Genomic DNA, 24,159 nt, shown 5'->3' on the forward strand with positions numbered 1-24,159 from the left:
TGCCAAAAAAGTCCAAAGACTATTTAACCAGCAGAGTTGGGGGGGTAAAGACAAGACTTCAAGACAAGAATGTTAGTAACCTCTAGCCAAAGGGACTTGAGATGGAGATCTGGGCCTCACTTATTTTTAATGTTTTTATTAAAATGTTCGTAAAATAGGGAAGTTGTATCATTATCAGTGGAACTGGAGTCAGAAGGCCCATGTTCCCTGGAGGGACTGTCATTGACAGGACACTGTGGGAACAGGGAACTAGTAGAGTTAGACTGGAAGCAACTGAATTGAGACGAAGCAGTCCACAGGGTTTAACACAATTATTTGTTCAGCTTCACACTGTGAGAATAAAATACTATAACTCTACCTTTGGTTTTTGCTTAGTCCCTGTCCCAAAGAAATTACAGGCTTACAGTGTGTATCTGTCTACCTTGTCTTGTACATTGCTTGCTACATTGTCAATGGTTAATAAATATTAATGTCTCCATTTGCTGAAACTATATAGAAACATTTTTAGGAATTCCAAGTTCATTTTCCCATGCGGAAGACCTACTTACATAATGCTTTGAAATGTTTTCATCAGAAAAAAAAAAAAAGAGCACAAGAATTTTTATTCTACCATGACATTGGTGCTAAGCATGTACCTATACATTGGGATTAGATCTCAGTGGGATTCAAACAAATAAGACAACTTGTTTTTGGATTCAGTTTTGCAGACCATACTCTATGCACTTAAGTCTTTTGAACCAGTTGTAGAACAATGAGGGACTGGGCACAAAATGAGGACTTCAAGGATACACTTTTCACATTCCTACCTCACAGGTGAGAGACGCATAACACTTTGTCAATCTGAAGCAATGTCTCTCAGTGCTTAACCACAAACCCTGATTTGCTGTCTCCCTCTGCTGCTCTCCTTTAGCCTGTAAACAGTTTGGACATAAGTAATGTACTTTCTCTCCAAAGGACAGCTCTTCAGAAATCCTGAGTTCCCTATTAAGATGGAATAGACAATTTTTCCCCTTAGATTTTTTGTCAGTACCCTATGGAGCAGCAGCATCTTTCAAAACGTTCTACCAGATAAAGGCTTCAAGGAATGTAAAAAACAATACTAACCACCTGGAATGCTTCACTCGTTACATGCTCTATATTTTTGAGGAGTTTAACCTTTCTCTGAGTAGGTGTGTTTATAAACTGTCATTCAGTGAGTCATACCACACTTCTGCTTGCTCTTAAATTCTAGCAAATCAGCCTTGAAATGAAGTATGAATAAAAGTCCAGACGTAACAAGAAAACATTGATACATTCTGGCTTACAGCAAAGCTGTTGCACATCACTCTTGGACAACACGGGACTGTCTCTTATTTACACTCAGTCATACTTTTCCATAATATGTGACATCACATGTAATCAGTACTTAGACTACACTATCTCATTTGGCATCACTTAGGAAGCGTTGACTACTCCACTCCCATGCCCATCTCCACTTCACTCTCCTTCACATGCACAAGATTAACTATAGGATTTTGCAATGCTATATAGGAGGTGTTCCCTCATGAGAATTCCTGTGGCAGCTCTGAACATCGCTCACAAAAAGCTCACAAAAAACTCCAAAAGCATGTCAGGTGGACTTAATCTGACGAGAAGCCATTTCAAGTTGGCACCTGTGAGCTAAGTATATATGAAGGAATTTGTGCATTTTATGGTTCAAAATCCTGTAGAATCCACAAGTCTATCAAACTTTTAAAGTGATGTTGCTGCACTGCATATGCATGAGTTTTTTGTCTCTCTCAGACACTTGCTTGTGAACTATAATAGCACCATAAGGTCTTGTTGTAAAAGGCATAGGGTGATATCCTAGCCCCACTAAGTCAATGGGAGTTTGGTCACTGATTTTAGTGGAGCCAAGATTTTACCAATAGATTGTTTTATAAGTGTATTTTTAACATCAATTTCCCATAGCAATCTAGGTCAACTTGCCTCCTAAAGCATATCCTGGAGTGGGACTGATCTACACTAACCCTCACATTGGCTTGTGCCTCAGTTCTACAGCAGTACCATATATACAGCTGGTGAAACTCACACAGCTTATGGAGTCTGACTACACACCCAAAAAATTGGGGACGTGATAAATAATGAAGAGCACAGGTCACTGTAGAGAGTAATCTGGATTGTTTGGTAAACTGGTTGCAAGCAAACATTATGCATTTTATTCATGTATTCATCTAAGAACAAACAATGTAAGCCATAATTACAGGAATGGAGGACTCTATCCTGGGAAACAGTAACTCTGAAATAGAATTGTGGATCATGGTGGACTATCAGCTGGAACACAAGCTCCCAATGTGATACTGTGGCCAAAAGAGCTAATGAAATCCTTGCAGGCACAGACAGGGGATCTTGAGCAGGAATAGAGAGGTTATTTGACTTCTGTATTTGGCTCTGGTGTGACAGCTGCTGGAATAGTGTCCAGTTCTGGTACCCACAATTTAAAAAGGATGTTGATGAATTGGAGAGGAGCCAGAGAAGAGCCACAAGAATGATTAAAAGATTAGAAAACATGTCTCATAGCTCCATCTATTTAGCTTAACAAAGAGAAGGTTAAGGGGTGACCTGATTACAGTCTGTAAGTACATACATGTGGAACAAATATTTAGTAGTGGGCTCTTAAATCTGGCAAGGAAAAGCATAACACAATCCAAAGGTTGGGCAGGAATCTTCATCAGTGACAATTTTTAAATCAAAATTGGATGGTTTTCTAAAAGATCTGCTCTAAGAATTATTGCGGGGAAGTTATATGGCCTGTGTTATACAGGAGGTCAGATGAGATGATCAAGCCGTCCCTTCTGACTTTGGAATTCATTAATCTATTATTCCAGCGGTTCTCAAACAATGGGGTGGGCCTTCCAAAAGAGGTGCAAGCTGTGTGCATTTTTGTTTTGTTTTGTTTTTTTAAATAAAGAATCTGGCTGTCAGCCCTGGGTGGCTGGGGCTAATGCAGAAGGGCCATGCACATATGGGAGGTGGGAATTAAAGGGGACAGCTGGAGCCTCACCGCCACGGGGCTGACAGCTGGAGCCCTGTCACCTGGAAGCAGCCTGGGCTCTCCTCCCACCCCACCCCTCCATTCCTCACTGGAGGTGGCCGGGCTCTGGCTGTCAGCCCCAGGTTGGCAGCAGTAGGGCAGAAGTAAGGATGGCAATAGGATGCTGAGTCTTCTGTGAAAAGTGATATTGACAAATGTCACTTTTCACATTGCCTCCCTTACTTCTGTGGTGCTGCTGGCCACATTGGGGTTATGCTTGGAGAGTGGGGGAAGGAGGGCATAAACAATTATAGACACAAAAAAGGAGGGGCCTACTCAAATAAGTTAGTGAACCATTGTATTAATCTAATAAAAATCTCAGGAGGAGCAAGTATGTGACCATGCTCGCTACACAGTGAAGCAAGGAGAAGGCAGAAAAGGAAGAAGGTAGAATTATCAGACCAATATAAAAGAACACTGCTTTTTATGCTGATATTCTTTGTCAGCCCATCATGGATGACAACAACCACCACCCCAGAACAAATTCTAAAATTTTGGACATACTGCGAAGTCCATCTTTTCTGACTGTGCTTAGCAAGTGAATTATTATGGGTAATTGTGATTATATTTTGGACAAACATTACTATGGATCATTTGGGTACAAACTATTTAGTGTAATATGTTATTTAATTGTCTGAAGAGCACGCTGAGTTTAGGCGAGACTCTTCAATTTACCTAAATGAATACATATGATGCATCAGATATTTAACGGTGTGAGCAACTATGATATAACAGTGAGAAGAAAAATGTATAGGGACATAATTTGTATGGTCCACTTTGATACATATTCCACTGTGTGATGGTATTTTTTTATACAGATTATAAAATTGATAAAAATTTTCAACACCTTCCTGTCTCTTACAATTCTTAGGTTTAGCTATATCAGATGCTGGTAAAAGCTCTGGCTCAATTTCCTTTATTGTCCCTGACTTGTTTCTACATTTTTGGTGTCACTTAAACTGTACTTACTCACTTAGATAAAAATCACTAAGTCAGAGCCTGACACTGTTAGAAGTATCAGCAATAAGGTATCAGCAGAAGCTGCAGCAGTGAAGTATTGGTGAATCAATGTACTAATTAATACTGTGACAAAGTTCCTCCTCTACCTTGGTGGGTTCTGCACTTATTGGCGAATTTGCTCGCTTCATAGATTCACCCTGTGGGTCGAGAAACAGCCCAGAAACCTTCCCCCTCTGGTAGAAGTCACAGTCCAGGTCAATTCCTCCTGTGTTTGATCAGGAGTTGGGAGGTTTGCGGGGAACCCGGGCCTACCCTCTACTCCAGATTCCAGCCCAGGGCCTTGTGGACTGCAGCTGTCTAGAATGCCTCCTGGAACAGCTGCATGACAGCTACAACTCCCTGGGCTACTTTCCCATGGCCTCCTCTCAACATCTTCTTTGCCCTCACCACCAGACCTTCCTCCTGATGTCTGATAATGCTTGTACTTCTTAGTCCTCCAACAGTATGCCTACTCACTCTCAGCTTCTTGCACGCCTCTTGCTCCCAGTTCCTCACACACACACTTCCTCTACTCTGGCCTGACTGGAGTGAGCCCTTTTATAGCATCAGAGGGGCCTTTATTAGAGTCAGGTGTTTAACAGCCTCACCCGACTCTTAGCAGGTTAACTGGAGTCAGGTGTTCTCATTAGCCTGGAGCAGCCCCTACTTTGGTCACTCAGGGAACAGAAAACTGCTTATCCAGTGGCCAGTATATCTCCCTTCAACTACTCTGCTGTTCCCAACTGGCCTGGGTCTATCACAATACCTATTACTTATTAAGAGCAAGAACTTTCTAGCCTAACCCCATACAGTCCAACAAGCAAAGATTGAGCCTAATGCTCAAATTTAAGAGAGCTACTATACATCCAACTGTCCAGTCTATACCTACATAGCCACCACAATCCTGGGGATATGGGTCACCTGAAAAAAAGCAGGGAGACTGCTGCATTCAAAGCCAAGCATTTAACATTGCCCGCAATTTCCTTATACCCATATGGATGTAACGGCAAAGAAAATAATATTTTTAGAACTTGTGTGGCAAGTTACCAAATGAGGGGAAATCCTGCAAAACCCAACAGTTTTGCTCTGAATTGTGGAACAGAAAAATGTTGGCATTCACACCTCATTTTTTTCATTACTGTGGAGAGGCAGTGATTCTATGCAGAAAAAATAGCCACTCTGCCTTGCTAAAAAACTGCCTGTGTCGCAGGCTTGAAGATGACAAATTATTGGAATGGGGAATTCTAAACCCTGTAGGTCTTACTATTTGATCATTAATTATTATTATTTGTTAAAGGACAATACTGTACTAAGTATTATAAAAGACTTGTGCCAGACCTAGCTTGTTCTTCTAGCCACTTCTGCATCAGTGACAGAGTTTGTTTAATAGCATGCCTGGAACAGTCCCTGCTGAGGATGATATTAAGTTTTAATTAAGTCTCTTAATGTAGACACAGGAGAAAATGCTGGAAAACTAAAAAAAACTTCTCTGGTGTATCTAGTCCTCATCTGAGTGGTAAATTACACCTTCCCCAGGATAGAACAATGTATTCTTCTCAAAGGCCCCCAAAATCTCACTTAGGCTGGTAGGGCACTGTATGACATCTGTTAGATCACCATTTCTGCCCAAGATAGCCCACAGGAGCCCATCAGTCCTATACCTCATGCACTGTTTGGGCTAGTCTATATGAGGAGTACTAAGGAGGGGGGTTTTCAAAATGTTGCCATTTTAATGTCACAGAGCTGTATTCTGCATACAACTTTTCTTTTAAAATCTCCTACAGTTAGTGCAGGTGTTTGGTGCGTCCAGAGGCAAAAATCTGGTTAAATGCAAAGTTCTGAAAACATGACAATGTCAAAGAATAGTATGGTTGTGATGGATGAAAAGTACAGAGTTATCTGGGAGCTTCAAGTATGCAAGATATAGAGCCATTATTTATCCCTGGAGTAACTCTGTTGACTTTAGTGGATTTACACCTGTGATGAATGTGGTTCATAATGCGTAAGGTTGATTTCCTTTGTTTCTTCTAGAAACCTCACAAGTTTGTCTCTACAGAGAATTCAACTTTTAACAGTGATGGGTCAGAGCTGCATTATTTGGATCTGGACCGGGACTATTCTTTATTCATGATGTCTGGATCAAGGGTTTTATAAAGGCGCATCTACAGTTTTTAATGGTTTCCACTGTGAATGTTGAAATGGGTTTCACAAGCGGATAGCGAGTCTAAACAATGATATACTGAAATATATATAATTCAACCAGCATAAGCCATAATAATCTGTTTTAACAATCTCTGGTGTGGGGTTTGGTTGGAGGAGATTTTAGGCATAAAATCAATAACATTCCACTTGCAGGTTTTTCACTTATGAACCAGTAATAAGTGAACTCTGTAATAAGTACACTGTGTCCAATCATAATGATATATAATGAAATTGCATAGAGTGCATTCCCTTGTTACCCTTTATTTATTGGAAATCTACTCTCATATGTTGTACATAGTGTACTGTAAATAGTTATGTCAAGTTATTATGACTGATTTAAAGTCAAATGAAAATACAGTACGTTTGGTATTGGGCAAGATTTCTTCTTGTCCCTAATGAACCGTGTTCTATTAAGAAGAAACTTAATGTGTCAAAATGAAGCAGAGGTTTAGATGATTCCAAGAACTCTCTGAAATGTTTTATACCCTTGTTTTTTAAACAAAAAAAGAAGAGAAGGAAGAATCTCCTTTCTGGGTTTTGTAGCACATGATATGGATTCACGTGTACCAGACAGCCTAACACTGGATACACTTGCCCAGATACTTGAAAAAAAAACAAACTCTCTGATCTACAAAAGTGATCTCAATATTATTATATTTTTAGCATCCAAAAATGTGCTTACATCTGTGACATCCTGCTCTTGCCATTTGAAACTCCCATGCACGCTAATTGGAACTGGGATCCATGTGGGTTTGAGAAAAGAATTTCAACCTCAATAAACAAAGAGCAATTAGGAAAATGAGCAACTTAGAATATGTAGGTCCATGTCATGTCTCATCCTGCAGAGAGGATGCAGATGGCACAAAGACTCCTTCCCACTCATCTCTTGTGTACAGGGCAGCTGTAATTTGGTTGCCAGGAGCTGGTGAGTACAGAAAATCAGCATTGCTGGAAGCCCCAGCTGGTCCCAGAGGAGGATGACTTGGTGGAGTGGGGTCATACCAGCACATTGACAGAGCTGCACTTATAGGAATCCTACTGACATCTTTTCAAAGATGTACCAGAAGCCAGTTCCTAGTATTTCCTTCCAACACTAGTGGCAGCATACTATCTTTCAAAAGTAGGATCCCAGCAAGCAGTGCCACTTAGGAGGGGCACCACTAATATAATTATTAATCACATTTATTATGGGAGTGCCTAAGGGCCAATCATGAGTGGAGCCCCACTGTGCTAGGCACTGTACAAACACAAAGAAGTACATGGGCCTCCAACTCACAGCACACCTTTCCTATTGCACATAATTTTACCATCTGTATAATACGATGAGCCAGATAATTTACTTTCAATATGTAACTTAAACCCACCTCCCAACTTTAACTGGATCCGACCTTTAGGCAATACCCTTTTGAAAAAGATTAAACTGTTCATTTCTACTTTGAATAATGCAACAGGTAGTTTTACCCAGAAAACACAAGCTGTAATCATGGTAATGTGAGTATACTAACCAGAAAAGTGTTAAGTGATTCAGAAAAGATCTAAAATAAAAGATGAAAAGTTTAATATACCACACTGCATTCTGTGGACTGTGCAGAAGAAGGAGCTGTAGACTTTTGTCCCACATCTTTTGGAGGCATCTGTGGATTGTCTGGAAAAAGCCTAGGTGGATGTTCTTGGATTTCAGGCTCTGCTTTATTGTCAAGGAGCGGAGCTATCTGAATGGAAAGAGATGCTGTGTGTATCTCAGGCACAGGGTTACAGGTGGGTGAAACAGGCCTTTGTGAAAATGTTGGCTCTTCATTAGACTTGGGCTGCTGCTGTGTATTATGAGGAACATTACTCAGTGAGTCTTGTGTCCGGGTTAATTTCAGGGTAGAAATTCTGCGTTTTTTAGATGCTTGTCTGTGGCCTTGATGAAGAGTAGCTCTAATGCCAGCTACTGCTTTTGTGCTTGTGTTGGAGACTGAGGCCAGTGGTTTAGTAATTTTTTGTGTATAGGAGATGCCTGTGTTAGATTTTTTAGAATACATTGTCCTCTGGATAGCCTCCTCGTTAGTACAGCAGACAGTATCTGAGGACAGTTTTTTAGTTGGCTTAGTCGTTATTGACTGGAAATTAATTTCATCCTTTGTGTGATTAGTTATTCCAGATCTATGAAAACTTTCTTTTCTAGGGGGTGGCAGAGGTGCCTTATTTGCCAAAAGCATCCACACACAGCCAAATAACATTGAAGAGAAACAGAGAGAAAGTAAATGTTAGCAGGAAAAGTAACTTGGGTTAGACTCGTAACTTCAAATAAAAGAACAAGGGCCAGATCCAAATTCCATTCAATACAATGGAAAGACTTTGGATCAGATACTACACTGTACCTGATAATAATATTGTATTTTGATGTCTAGGAAATCACAGATTCCATTTGTTAATTAAAAGAGTGAATTGTGATCCAAACTGAGTCCATAATATCAAATATATTTTATTCTGCACCGACACTATTGTTCGAGAATTATCACCAAATTTTAGAGATTTAAATAGTTCATAAAATGTACTTGACATATCATTTTAGTCGAAAAGCTACTATTTGTGAGTAACATACATACATATTACACACACACACACTCTCTCTCTCTCTTAAAGCTTTTGGATTAAAATAGTAATGCAAATACTATTATAAATATGTTTCTGAATTAAGCCATATTGTTTCGTGGCATTTTCTGTAATTGTTATATAGTTTAGCAAAGTTAGCTGAAGAACAATACTCCTGGTTATTCTTAAATTAATCTAATTCAATTTTACAATCAGTTATTATTTGTTCCATAAAGAAAGTATTTCTCTAGAGTGTAAAATATTAATCAATACCCTTTGAAGTCCGAATACAATTATATAAGGGTTTTGATTGAACCTGGCCAATTTTTATTTGTATACAGCCTTGCTCTTTGAAAGTAGTTTGTTGTGTTACTGAACCAGCCGACTTGTATAGTGTATGTTTATGTGTCTAGCAGAAACAGATAATACAACACGTAATAAAAGGTGCAGGTGCTACCAGAAACACATCTGGATAATTCACTATAGGGTATCACAACTGCATGTAATGCACTCGTAAGCTAACACTTATACTTAATACCAAAGGATGAAACTGTGTGTGTGAAGGTTTACCTGAGTTGGCGACTTCTTTTCTTGTAGGTTTGGCCGGACACTTCTAAAGCCTTTTGCTGCAAGAGATGAACTACCAGCGTCTCCATTCAATGTCTCTCTACTTCCATCATTGTAAGATGTCCAAGCTTTTGTGAGGAAAAAAATCAAAACAGATTTTTGGTAAATAGTCCCTATGTATCCATGGTACCGTAATAAATCTACCTATTGAACAAACTGTTGAAATTACAACTTTCTAGTCAGTAGCTAGAATTACTATTGACAATATATACATCAAAAGGAGAGTTAAATGGATAAGCCTGAAGCTACAACTTCTCAAGCTGTGATTTTTGTCAGCTAGATGAGCCAAGATCAGTATTGTTACTATTTTTCTTATATTGTGATAGCTCCCACGATATTCATGCATTCAAAGACATACAGATTTTAAGGCCAGAATGGACCATTGTGACCATCTAGTCTGACCTCCTGCAAAACTCAGGCTATAGGACTTCCATTCATTCTTGTTCAAGTCCAATAGCTTTGGTTGAACTAGAATTCCTTTTTAGAGAAACATCTCATCTATATTTAAAAAGTGTTCCAGTGATGGTCAATTGTTCCAACAATCTGTTCCTCATTTATAATCTGAATCTGTCTTCCAACTTCCAGTCTCATAGACTTTAAGGTCAGAAGGGACCATTATGATCTTCTAGTCTGACCTCTTGCACAACGCAGGCCACAGAATCTCACCCACCCACTCCTGTAACAAACCCCTGCCTATGTCTGAGCTACTGAAGTCCTTAACTTGTGATTTAAAGACTTCAAGGTGCAGAGAATCTTCCAGCAACTGACCTGTGCCCCACGCTGCAGAGGAAGGTGGAAAAACCCCCAGGGCCTCTGCCAATCTGCCAGTCATGGGATCCTTTGTCTTTTTAAATTGAAGAACCCTCTATACTCATATTTCTGTTCCTCATACTCTAGTTATTGTCCAAATATAAATGAAGACACATTCCTGACCTGAATATGTGATAGACTGGAAGATAAGATGAAGGGTGGGGAAAAGGGATACAATATGCAAGCATGGTTCTCAGGGTAATAATTGGGATATGTAGTCCCTGTATTTGCATGGTTGACTTCAAAAGAAATCTTCAGTGCTATTGGAATGCATGATGGTGAATCAGTAGGTTGTATCCTTCTATCTGAGTAAGTTTTTAGCCTATACTATTGTATTACACTACTGTGCTGCTGGAAATGCTATCTTTTGGATGAGACCTAAACTTGAGATTTTAATTACTTGTAATTATTAAAGATTCAGTGGCACTTTCTTTAAGAGTAGGTGTTAGACTCAGTATTCTGGATAAATTCCTCCCTGTATTCCCCCCCAGTAATTTCAGTTTGATAAGACATTTATCACTTTCTGCCCTGATCTATTGTGATGCATTGTTAAACCACTGCTGCATTTCAGTCTAGAGGTGGCTGCACTAACTAGTGAGCATTCTGTATTACACGTTCTGTAGAAACAGGAACAAAACAGACTGTATGGCATATATGATATCTAACTAAGTGTTGGACAAAATTGTCCTGGAAGTCTTGACATCACTTCAGACAAGTGGTTGTCTGCCGGAGGTTCTCAGTCACAGGTTTCACCTGAGATAGTTTGCAAAAATCAGTAAGGTCTGTAAGATGAACTGGGATCCATTTGGATGCATGATGCTATATAAATGGAAGATTGCTATAATTCACACATATACAATACCAGCACACTTACACATAAAGAAAATGTTTTATTTACCTGAATCTGGAGACTGAGAATCAGGTCCTAAAAAAGAAATAGCCAAGTTAGTGTATGCTGGAAATTAAAATACTGCAGGCAATTCTGTTAGCCTTTTTGGCGATCGAACAGTATGCTTCATGTGACACTGGGTCTGATTCTACATTCCTTGCACACTCAGACCTCATATTGACTTTGGGGAAATTTTAAGATATGCAAGGATTGTAGGACTAGGCTCACAGTATACTTTGATAAGAATATATATTTTTTTAAAAAGACAGCGATTTTGATCAAATTGTAGTAGGTTTGGTGATGTTTTGATGGATGTGTGTTATCGTGCTGTGTATGTGGTGCCAAATTCTGTACCAATTTATACCCACTCTGGCCCAGCAAAGTCACTACGGATGTGCAGTGTAACTTGTTTAGAATTTGATCCATATTGTCTTACCAGGTGAAGCCATTTTCTTAAAAATCAATACCACCGATACTAACAATATTGAATCATTCTGAGTACTGGGCTAATTAAATAAAGGTATCTGAGATAATCTAATGGAAACTCAAGGATAATAGTGGTGGTGGTCCTTTTTTAAAGTCCGAAGCAGCTGCTGCTACCAAGAGAATTTAGCCATGAGGTCACACACTCAGTGAGCCTCCACCACAGTCAAATTAGCCTTGTCATAGAGAAATTGTTTTTAAGCTATATATATATTATCATTAGTCTTTTTTCCCCACAACTTTAATTGCCTATGCTTCAATATGCGAGGATATTTTCTAAATGCAACAACGAGTCTTCTTTGTACTGAATTAAGATAATTTCATAGACCATTTTAAAGCAGTTGATGTAATTGTATGTGTAGAAATTAATCTAATTTAAGGAAGCTCAACAGTAATTGTTATAGTCTCAGAAGAGACAGTTTACATTATACAGAAAAAAACTGTTTCTAATAAATTTCCTCTGATGTTGCACAATTGGAAAAGATCTATATAATAGGTACTAACTGTTTTATTGAAATTATATACTCACAGTTTGCCCTCTGTTACCTATATATACACAACTCTGAATATTGCACTGTAAGTAACCAATGTTTACTGCTCAATTAAATTACATTTTATCAAGGATTATATTGTGCTATGACAATTACTACATTGTGGTTATTTAAATCACTGCAACATCAGACAAGGAATAAAACAAACAATATTGTTGCCTGTTTTTTTCAGTAAACTATAATTTGTCTTATTAAATCTAGATACCAGAAGAAATGATACTGCTTTAAGAGGGCATGGAGAGGCTTCATTCAAAATCAAGGGGGTCATACATGGGTGATGTGAGATTTTTGGATGGTGCCAGAATGTGGGAAACGGCAGGATGCCTCTAGAGTGTTTGGCAAAGAGAAAGACAGAAATTCTGTCCATATATACAGTATATTGGCATGGGGTATGTTTGGGTGTGTGATTATTAGATGATCTAAAGGAGACTAATTTGAAGAAAGTTATCCACATGTATGGAATTCTTTTTCCTTTGGAAAAAATTCATACGGATTCTTCATGTGCAACAATCCAATCCAGTAGGTTAATAATCCAAAATTATCTAAGTAAATTATCTAACCAAAATTATCTAAGTAAGTTGGCACTATGGACCATCACTACCTTTATGGACTATTAAGTACAGTAAACAAGACCTTTTAAAGTCTCAGCTTGCAGATTTACATGATAAACCATACTGACTTTGCAAGAGGTGTTTTGAAACATCAGGCCAATAATATGCATTTTCTGAAGTCTATAATAGATACACACAAAACAACGCGCTAAAAGCCCAATTCTGCTACCCTTATTCACACGAGTACCATCTTATTTTGAAGTAGTCCCATTCATTTCAGTTAGATTCTTGTCCTTGTGGATTAGATGATCACATCTAGACTAGTGAAATTTATAAAAATAAACTTTTCCTATTTTGTATTTATTTTTAGAGCTAGTCCACAATTTAGACCATCTATAAACAAAGCTAAAAATACCAAAAGCTGTTTTTGTGTGTTGGAATTGTACAAATGTTATAAAATGACTGTTCTTTATCTTTTGTGCATTTTAACCACTCCAGAAAAACTGGCAGGCTCACAGTTAGCATAGTAAGTTTCAGTCACGAGTGAAATTTTATGGCCATTTATGGTATTTATCTCTAATACAGAGGTTTACATTTTCTGACAGCCTTTTAACCAGATCTGTGCAGATGGAGACTCTTCAATTGAATGTGCTAGTATGCATTCAGGATGAGATACATTGTAATTGCTATAGTAGTATCACTTTGGTGACAAAGTGTGGAAGCTACTTTTGAAAATCTGTTTAAACATTCAAAAAGAACAGGAGTACTTGTGGTACCTTAGAGACTAACGAATTTATTTGGGCATAAGCTTTTGTAGGGTACAGCCCACTTCATCAGATGCATAGAATGGAACATATAGTAAGATGATATATTTATACACATACAGAGAACATGTAAAAGTGGAAGTAGCCATACCAACTGTAAGAGGGTAATTAATTAAGATGAGCTATAAATCAGGAGAAAAAACGTTTGTAGTGATAATCAAGATGGCCCATTTTAGACAGCTGACAAGAAGGTGTGAGGATACACAAGAGGAAATAGATTCAATATGTGTAATGACCCAGCCACTTCCAGTCTCTATTCAAGCCCAAGTTAATGGTATCTAGTTTGCATATTAATTCAAGCTCAGCAGTTTCTCGTTGGAGTCTGTTTTTGAAGCTTTGCTGTTGCAAAATTGCCACCTTTAAGTCTGTTACTGAGTGACCAGAGAGGTTGAAGTGTTCTCCTACTGGTTTTTGAATGTTATGATTCCTGATGTCAGATTTGTGTCCATTTTTTCATCAGTATATCTTATGATAAACTCCAAGGTGTTGTGAAAAATTGTGAACTCATTCTGTGAAGAATCTTTACAGTTCTACCCTCAAGGTTTTTGACAATTTTTTCTAGTTGAATGACCACAACGATGCAATGGAACACTGGAGTAAATAAAATGGGGGTCTTGCTGAGGGTTCATCTTAGACCTCTCATTCCCTCACTCTTCTGCCTCCTTTGTGTATTACACTTGTTTGGAACAGCCACTGAATGCCAAACTGGTGCAAGGTAATCACATGGGTTTTCTGCCCTATTTACACCTAGCATGTAATTTACATTATGATTTAAGTCATCATTGAATGTGGTCAACAGATATGCATTCAAGTTTTACTTCCTTAATTAGCTCTCAATATAGTCCTCTAATTAAGAAATAGTTTTACCTCTATTGAATATTTTCTGTTTTTTTATTCTGTTTTTAAATGTCTTGAAACATTCTCTTGAAAATAGGATTTTTGTTTCATAAAAGTATTTGGCTCCTATTACTTATTTCACAACTGAAATTATAATCTTCCATTTGTGATAGTACAATAGTCTTAAACTGGTTGAAACACTGGGAGCAGAGAATTAAAACTTTCACAGAAGCCACTGAGATATTAAGAAACAAACTCCAGTTTTCAGGCAAGTTCTCCTATTAACAAAATAGGGGACTAAGATTGGGCAGGTACGAAGAAAGGGAAAATACCCAAAATACTTGTCACAGAGGCAACATTTTTTTTAATTAAATCAGCTTTTCAAAATTTCCCAGGAGGTTTCACCTATCCTTCAATGACTACTACATATAGCTAGATGAAAAATAAGATTACATTTTCAGGAACAAAATATGTTCAGAGATGTTGGCTTCATAAAACTATATAAATTAGACCTTGCCAGTGGAGTAGCCATTTTGATTACCCTCCTGGCAGACTAATTCTACAGAAACATACAATGTTACAGAAAGCCCTTCAAGGGTGATATCCCACTGGTTAGTTATACCTGCAGCCAATAGGTTTGGAGAACTCTGAACTCTCTTCACAGCTGTTAAAGTGACAGACATTGCAGCACGTTTGCGAGCACAGCCACCGCTATCTGGAAGCACAAAACGATATAGACACAGGCCCAAGACAAAGGAAGCAAGCACATGCAACATATTACATGGTGTAAGATATGCCAAACGTACATCAAAAACATGTGCAGTTAGGAACTGCTGCTGATAGTTGTGTGTTTTTAAAACCCACAGATTAGCAGAATACACTGTAGGTTTCCTGGAGCTCAGGATATCTAATATGGTAAGTATTCAGTACATAATACATTGTGACAATGTGTGCATTCAGGTGCCAGAAGAGCTGCTTATGAGGAGCTAAGGCTACGAGTTGGTCAAAGAGGTCATGGATTCTGTGATTTTATGTGATCTCCATGACTTTAGCCCCATGCTGAGGGGCTCAGGCTTCCGTGATATATTGTTTATTGCCCACATCCTGCCCACGACTTTTAATAAAAATGGACAAAATCTTAGCTTTACGTATAGCTAATAACGCACAAATAGTTAATCAAGATGATGGATTAAAAGCTGCATAATACTTGTCAATAATCAGCACTGTAAAGTCATTTTATTGTTCGCACAAGAAAGACACATTTGCAAGACAGGCTTATGTTTTATGGCATGACAGTGTTTTTGTAGTGTACTCTGGATCTATAGAGAATATTTTAAACAGAAGTGACAAAAATTGCTCATTTTTTCCTAAGTATGGAAGAGGAGGGAGACTATATCCCTGTTCTTCTTTTTAAAGACTCCTCATTCTGGCAGCTCTTCTTAATGGAAGATTGATGTTCTTGCCTCTGGAGCCCAGCAATGTTCTGGGAGAGTAAGTGGAGATTAACGCAAGGTGCTCTCTCTACTATGACACAAAATAAAAGTTTGGGAAAGATCTAAGATCATTGTGAAGAAATCAGAACACACAATCGTCTCCCTCCTCAGCACTTGGGGAGTTAGGGGAAAATCTCAGATAAGCCTTTTCTTCTCCATTTATTCCCCTCTTCTTTCTCTCCTACAGACTGAGGGCTGGAAACTGTATGGAGATTCTATGCCGACAGGCACTGTATCACTGTTATTGGTAACAGTTAGCATGTCATGGGATTGGACCTTTCATTATGGGGCAATCACCGTTCTCTATCATATTTGCAAAAACAGTTCAGAAAATATTCTGCTTGAGTACTTCTATTTAGAATCAGCTTTTTCGCTGCTCTTTGCTTGTATTAAAATTCTTTACCTTATAATTCTTTTTGGCTGAAATTTTCAAAGGAGCTAAAGTCGATGAGACTTAAAATCACTGAGAGTTGGGTGTCTTAAAGCCTCTTGGAAAATCCCACCCTACAATTTTCAGAAAAGCTCTGTGATAGACAACAATGTTTAAACATAAATGATATTTATCTATCTGAGATTATTATATACATCAGGTGTGAGCTGAACCACAGGGGCATCTTTAGCCTAGGTCAAAAGGTTAATGCTCCAGGTATCTGTAAACTGACTCAGACATTCCAATGGAAATTTCAGAGTGTATTGGCATTGAACCTTGTGGCATGGTGTGTTAAACTGTCGCTGACGCTGACAAATATCTGACTTGCTGTCCTCAGGTTTAAGTCTATCAAGTCACCTCCAGTTCTGAGACATGAGGCAAAAGGTCAAGTGATTTCAGCCACCTAATAAGTGGAATAATCCTAAACAATGTATTGCTTGGAATTAATAATCTGTATTATGCATCTGAAAGAAAGGGAAATGGCTATCACACCTGCACGTTTGCAGGAAATTACTGACATAAATGACATCAGAGACATAATTTACTATAATGTTTCTCATTCTTGTCCTTTCCCTTTGACTAACATGAGATGACAGATCCCATTGCAACTGCTGATCATAGAATTCAAAGAGTAATACAGTAAGTCCTTATTATTTCATTGCATCTCATTACCATATTGTATTCATATCTATTTTTCTCTAATATGAAAGTATTGCAAGTATGTTGAAAGAATACTCTATTTGATTAGTAAATGCCAATAGTCTGGTATTTGATTTTGATGTGTGTTGTCACATTGTCTAATCAAATGGAATACAAGCTTTATTGTATTTTTCTAGAAATGTTTTAATTTAGTTTCAGAGCAGGAAAACGGGAACAGGATGTAGACTGCCATTCGGGGAAAGACACAATGCTGCTGACACTGCACGAGAATGAGGCAGGTTGGACCACTACATCTCCAAGCCAAAGTAAACTCAGCAAATAATTACAATATGTCATTCTGAACAAATATTTCACTATTATAATTTCAAGAAACACTATCCCAAACACATTCCTTGTAAAACTTACACTCATAGAATTTAAGCCAGAATGGACCATCATGATCATCAAGTCCAACCTCCTGTACATCACAGGCCACAGAACCTTACCCACCCGCTCCTGTAATAGGCACACAACATGGGACTGAGCTACTGAAGTCCTCAAATCTTGATTTAAAGTCTTCAGGTTACAGAGAATCCACCATTTATTCTTGTTCAAACCAGCAAGCGACCCATGCCCCATGCCACAAAGGAGGGTGAAACCCCAGGGTCTCTGACAATCTGACCCAGGGGAAATTTCCTTCCTGACCCCAAATATGGCCACCAGCTAGACCTCTTGAGCATATGGTCATGACCCATCAGCAAGACACCTGGAAAAGAAATCTCTGTCTACAAAACTTTGGCAGAATCAATGAAGTTATATAGCAGGGCTCTATTTGGCCCATTATCTAATGATATGTTTGACATTGCCTCTTACATATCCCATTATCCATAGAAAAATGTATACATTGCAATATACAATGTATGTATATGATGTATCTATATAAACATAGATATCTATTTATAGGAACACACTGTGCATATAAACATAAGCAATATTGAACTAGATATTGACTAATGTTGAATATATCAAAATACAGTACAGATACCATACATTCTACATATTTGTATGATATTAGAATTTTAAATATTTTTCTTTTATTCATCTTGGACACAATCTTGCAATGCTTGCTCAGGGTCTCTGATTGAATTCAATGGAAACTTTGTGTATGCCTTTCAAATTATACAACTATCAAACAGCTCATTCTCATCTTCTAGGCCCTACATTACTCCACCACGCCTATGTCTCAAAACTTATTTCATATTGCATCATCCCACATGCCTCTGCTCCACCAGACATCCATAAACATTTTATGCACCAATAATTCTGCTTATGGAATGCTCGTGTTTGTTGGATAATCCTTCATTACAAATTTATTTATAAAAATCTAAGTCTCTGCAGAAATTGGTGGAAAATTAAGCATCTGATTGAAGTCAAAGTTTGGCGTAAGAAATGGTATATGGAATCACCATCACTTTTCATCATATTCTTAAATTGGATGTTAAAAATGGTAGACAACTTGAAGGGTGTGACATTAGGTGATCTAGAGTTATGCTTTTCAATTTATGCAGTTGACATTGTGTGATTGGCAGCCACATTTGAATTAATGATGATATTCTTCACAACCTTGGCACACTGGTGTAGTGAACTTGGATTTACAATAAATGCCAAGAGGACAAAGTGGATGTACATTGGAAAAGTGTTGAAATGCAGCAGCAGTGAAGTTGTAGAACAAGTAAAATCTTATGAGTATCTAGGAAGCTTGATCAGTGCCGACAATTCCATCAAGAATCAGGTTAAAAGGAGATGTGCTTTAGCTACAAATATTGTACAGGAATTGATGAAATTATGGACTGATAAAATCCTTTGTTTGGTACCAAAGTGAAATTTATCAAACCAGTGTACTAACAGTATTATTGTATGGACTGAAAGCAGCTGCATTAGATGAAACAAACATCAGAAGCCTGGACGTGGTAGAGATGAGAGTTTTTTGAAAGATGGCAGATAGAATGTGAAATGAGTTGAAGACAAATGAAGTTAGAAGTAGAGTAGGATGGGAAATCATGGTACAGGATTGGCTGCAATGAAAAAGATTACAGTGGTGGAGACACTGTAGAAAAAAAACCAGATGATAGAATGCTAAAGAAAATAATGAAAATGCAACAAAGGTCAGTCAGACCTAGAGGCCAACTACTGACTAAATGGTGGGACATTGTACACAAAAAGACATGATCTGGCTAGGCTTAAAGGAGGATCAAGCCATGGACAGGAATGAATGGTTATATTGTACTGCTCCCCAAATCTGTAAAGATGCTTTGGGATGAGAAGAAGTCTCTTTGTAGTTAACTCACAAACAGGAAGATGGGCTTAATTCATTGATTGATTATCCATGTCTGCTGTAACCCACATACTACTTAACTTCTATGTTGAGGGGCAAATTAGGATATCTGATATTTATATACACTTATTTAAAATGTTTATATGTGTACAAAATTATACCCATGTATCTTTTATTTATATATACAATTTCCATCTCATCAGTCCTTCATGTCTCTTGTTTTCTTATAAATCCATTGGTGTAGCAATCATATTTTCTACAACACCGACATAATGGGCCCTGATTCTGATTAGGCTTCTAGGCATTAACATAACATAAACATTAAGCAGTAATTCATAACTGGATAACCTGTTCATTGAATAGCATGCTCAGCTCTGATCAGGAGGAGATCCTATCCCATTTTGATGAGATGCTATCATAGGCTCTTGCAAACCCTCTGCACATGCCACTCCCATTGAAAGAGCAGACAAACAATCAGCTTTAATAGGTATTACAACTTCGGGGATGGGAGAAAGGAGAGTGAAAGATAGCTGGTGGCACCCCTCTGCTCCCTTGTCTAGCTCTGTGCAAGGATGGCCCTCATTTTCCTCTGGGAGTACTAGGATCCACATTGCATCCCCCTTTCCTGAGTCATATGGGCTGTGGGAAGAAAGAAATTCTAGGCAGAAGCCAGACACCAAGGGTCAGAGAAACAATGGCTATGGGAGCAGACACAGAAGCAATGGCAGCAGGTTCTGTAGAAGGAACTGTTGGATATTGATGATGTTATTAGACTGTTTTCGCCAGTTTTTGCTCTAGACATTGACTGTTTGTTCCAGCCCTCCACCCACAGTCTCTTCATCATCTCAGTCTAACTCTACCTGCCCTGAGTGCTCCCCTCCTTCCTTCCTTCGCTCCCTCTTCTCCCCTTCCTAAGCCTCCCTCCTCTTTTCTTTTGCTTTTCTGTTTAGCTAATTTTCCCTTGCTAATCCTCCACCTAAAGAATTAAAAAGAAAAAAAAAACCATCCCTTTCCCCTCCCCTTGGTTTGTCTTGTCTATTTAGATCTTGAGCTTTTTAGGGTAGACACTATTACTTTGTACAGTGCCCAGTGAAATGGGGCCCTGTTTTCAGTTGGTCCCTAGGTCCTACCAAAATACAAATCATAATTGTATTAAGTTCTATAAAAGAGGGCTGACTTGGAGGATCAAGATAATATAATTTCCTTAATTTAACCAAAAGTGACTTTATGGCGAGTCAGAGACGCTACAGGGACCAAGTATTTCTGTTCTTGCTTCCAGACAAATTGGATAAATTGCTAGGAGGTACATCATGTGATGACTTACCTTAATAAAGTTAATGCATCTATGTTTTGCAGCCTTCCAGAATTGCGTACTCTCTTTCCCTGGCTGCTTTTTATGTGCTTCATTTGCTAGCAGCTGACTTGTTCAATCATTTTAAAATTAGATGCATTTACCAAGCATATTATCCCTGTAAAACTCCTGACTAAAATATTTATGGGTGGACACCAAGGATTTGTTTTCGCAAATTAACTTAGACCATTCATTATCCTTCTGTGCCAAAAGACAATATCAATATTTGCATACTGCTTTCAACATCCATGAGTCCTACACATACCCATCACAAGGTGGTGTACCTCATCCAGTGCACTACATGCCCCAATAACAACTATGTGGGTGAAACCAGACAATCGCTACATTCTTGAATGAACTCATATAGAAAATGATAAAAGACCAAAATACCCTATTACCTGTGGGAGAACACTTGTCACAAAGTGATCACCCTATCTGACTTCTCAGTCCTCATCCTCAAAGGAAACCTTCACAACACTTTCAAAAGATAAGCCTGGAAGCTTAAATTCATTACTCTGCTAGACACCAAAAGTCATGGACTGAACAGAGACACTGGATTTATGATTTATTACAACAGTCTGTGACCCACTTTCCCCCTCTTTTTTGTCCTATGACTGGAGAGGTGTTAATGGGCCACTCTCCTTTGAATGGCCCCTTAAAATATGTGCTAACTACGTATGCTAAACAATCTGCTCTGTCTTCCATTTTGCTGTGACATTGGCAGTTCTTTTTCTAGACCCAAGGAAGAGCTCTATGTGGCTCTAAAACTTGTCTCCCTCACCAACAGAAGCTGGTCCAATAAAAGATACTACCTTACCCACCTTGTCTCTCTCATATAAGAATAATGACGCTTATCCACATTTTTAAAGCACTTAGAGATCTTTAGATGAAAAGCACTTCATACATTTTAAGTTATCATTAATATTCTTCTGATCACTCTTGTTTAGTGTGAGAGAGTTTAAGAAAGCACACATTTGATTAGTAAGCTACCCTGGGGAACATGGAGATATTCTCAGCTTTACACAGATTTGTCACAATCAGAAGAGAACGCTGTCATAAGAAAACATTGTTCTGAGGCAACGTATCCAGGATCTCTCTCAGGCAGATATTTTATTCCAGTCTTCACAGAATGTTAAGAGAGAAAATACTCACACAGTTTCTCATTGTCTATGGCCTGGTCTACACTATGCGTTTAAACTGATTTTAGCAGCGTTAAACTGATTTAACGCTGCACTCGTCCATACAACGAGGCCCTTTATATAGATATAAAGGGCTCTTTAAACCGGTTTCTGCACTCCTCCCTGACGAGAGGAGTAGTGCTGAAATTGGTATTACCGTATCGGATTAGGGTTAGTGTGGCTGCAAATCGACGGTATTGGCCTCCGGGCAGTATCCCACAGTGCACCATTCTGACCACTCTGGACAGCAATCTGAACTCGGATGCAATGGCCAGGTAGATAGGAAAAGCCCTGCGAACTTTTGAATTTCATTTCCTGTTTGCCCAGCGTGGAGCTCTGATCAGCACGGGTGGCGATGCAGTCCCAAATCCAAAAAGAGCTCCAGCATGGACCGTACGGGAGATACTGGATCTGACCGCTGAATGGGGAGACAAATCTGTTCTATCAAAGCTCCGTTAGAGAAGACGAAATGACAAAGCATTTGAAAAAAATCTCCAGGCCGTGATACAGAGTCCACAGCACAGTGCTGCGTGATAAGCATAACGGAAAGCCAAAGAATCAAATGGACGCTCATGGAGGGAGGGAGGGGGTACTCGGGACTCCAGCTATCCCACAGTCCCCAGCAAAGTATTTGCATTCTTGGCTGAGCTCCCAATGCCTGTACGGTCAAACACATTGCCCGGGGTGGTTCAGGGTATAGCTCGTTAGTTTGCCCCCCTCTCCACCCATGGAAGAAAAGGGAAAAAAATCATTTTTTGACTTTTTTCAATGTCACCCTATGTCTACTGCATGCTGCTGGTAGATGCGATGCTGCGGCAGTGAACAGCAGTATCCTCTCCCCTCTCCTCCCCTCCCCAGTGGCAGACGGTACAATAAGACTGCTATCTGTCGTCATCATCAGCCCGTGAGTGCTCCTGGCTGGCCTCAGGTGAGGTCGGCCGGGGGTGCCTGGATAGAAATAGGAATGACTCCCAGTCATTCCCGGTAGATGGTACAGAACAGCTGGTAACCGTCTTCATCATAGCAACTGGGGGCTGAGCTCCATCAGCCCCCTCCCTTTCTGGTGTAAAGAAAAGATTCTGTACTGCCTGGACTATCATAGCAGCGGGAGGCTAGGCTCCTCTCCCCCACACCGTTTAATGTCCTGCCTGGACTATCATAGCAGCTGGAGGCTGCCTCCCCCTCATTTTATCTCACTAACAAGTCAGTGTATCTTATTCCTGCATTCTTTATTACTTCATCACACAAATGGGGGGACACTGCAACGGTAGCCCAGGAGGGTTGGGGGAGCAGGGAAGCAATGGGTGTGGTTGTTGCAGGGGCACCCCCTAGAATGGCACGTAGCTCATCATTTCTGCGGGATCTGACACGGAGAGGCTGTGCTCTCTGGTTCTCTAGTACACTGGTTCTCTAATACACTTGCACCATATTCTAGGCAGGACTGACTATTTTTAGATACCATAAAGGAGGGATTGACTCGAGGAGTCATTCCCATTTTTGTCTTTGTGCCCCGGGCCAACCTCAGCCAGGGGCACCCATGACAGCAGCAGATGGTACAGAACGTCTGATAACCGTCATCTCATTGCCAATTTACAATGGCATGGCAGACGGTACAGAACAACTGATAACCGTCTCTGCTATGTTGCAAAGACAAATGAATGCTGCTGTGTAGAGCTGCAGTACCGCGTCTGTTAGCAACATCCAGTAGACATACGGTGACAGTAAAAAAAAGCTGAACGGGCTCTATGGTTGCCGTGCTATGGCGTCTGCCAGAGCAATTCAGGGGAAAAGGGCGCAAAATGATTGTCTGCCGTTGTTTTCACAGAGGAAGGAATGAGTGACGACATTTACCCAGAATCACCCGCGACACTGTTTTTGCACCATCATGCATTGGGGTCTCAACCCAGAATTCCAATGGGCGGGGGAGACTGCAGGAACTATGGGATAGCTACCCACAATGCAACACTCCAGAAATTGATGCTAGCCTCTGACCATGGACGCACACTACCGAGTGTGCTTAGTGTGGCCGCGTGCACTCGACTTTATACAGTCTGTTTTACAAAACCGGTTTATGTAAAATCGGAATAATCCTGTAGTGTAGACATACCCTAGGTATCCTGTCATGAAAGAGTCTACTCTAAGAAACAGGCCTACTTTTTCTTTTTTTTAAGCTTAATTTGCCCCAGTCTAATGACTTTACAGGATTCACCAGAGCTACAGGGGACCCATTGATCCTTCAAGTAGACCAGTAGTTTGTGGAATGACCCAGTTTTTACTAGACACCGGTGACAGCTCTGTAGTACCTAA

At 39.4% G+C, this 24,159-nt stretch overlaps 1 protein-coding gene across 1 annotated transcript in view; it reads right to left on the reverse strand.

The window, feature by feature from the left end:
• The window catches only part of SORBS2 (sorbin and SH3 domain containing 2), a 240,325-nt gene that overhangs the window by 111,002 nt on the left and 105,164 nt on the right, over positions 1-24,159 (reverse strand). Inside the window, exons 3-6 of the mRNA XM_050947268.1 lie at positions 15,049-15,141; positions 11,190-11,216; positions 9,425-9,549; positions 7,840-8,460 (exon numbers count right to left, since the gene is read on the reverse strand). Of these exons, the coding sequence (XP_050803225.1) occupies positions 7,840-8,460; positions 9,425-9,549; positions 11,190-11,216; positions 15,049-15,141 (866 nt within the window). The remainder of the gene's footprint in view (positions 1-7,839; positions 8,461-9,424; positions 9,550-11,189; positions 11,217-15,048; positions 15,142-24,159) is intronic.

This window comes from Gopherus flavomarginatus, chromosome 3 (genome assembly GCF_025201925.1).
Source record: "Gopherus flavomarginatus isolate rGopFla2 chromosome 3, rGopFla2.mat.asm, whole genome shotgun sequence".
In the NCBI taxonomy this organism is placed as follows: Eukaryota; Metazoa; Chordata; order Testudines; family Testudinidae; genus Gopherus; species Gopherus flavomarginatus.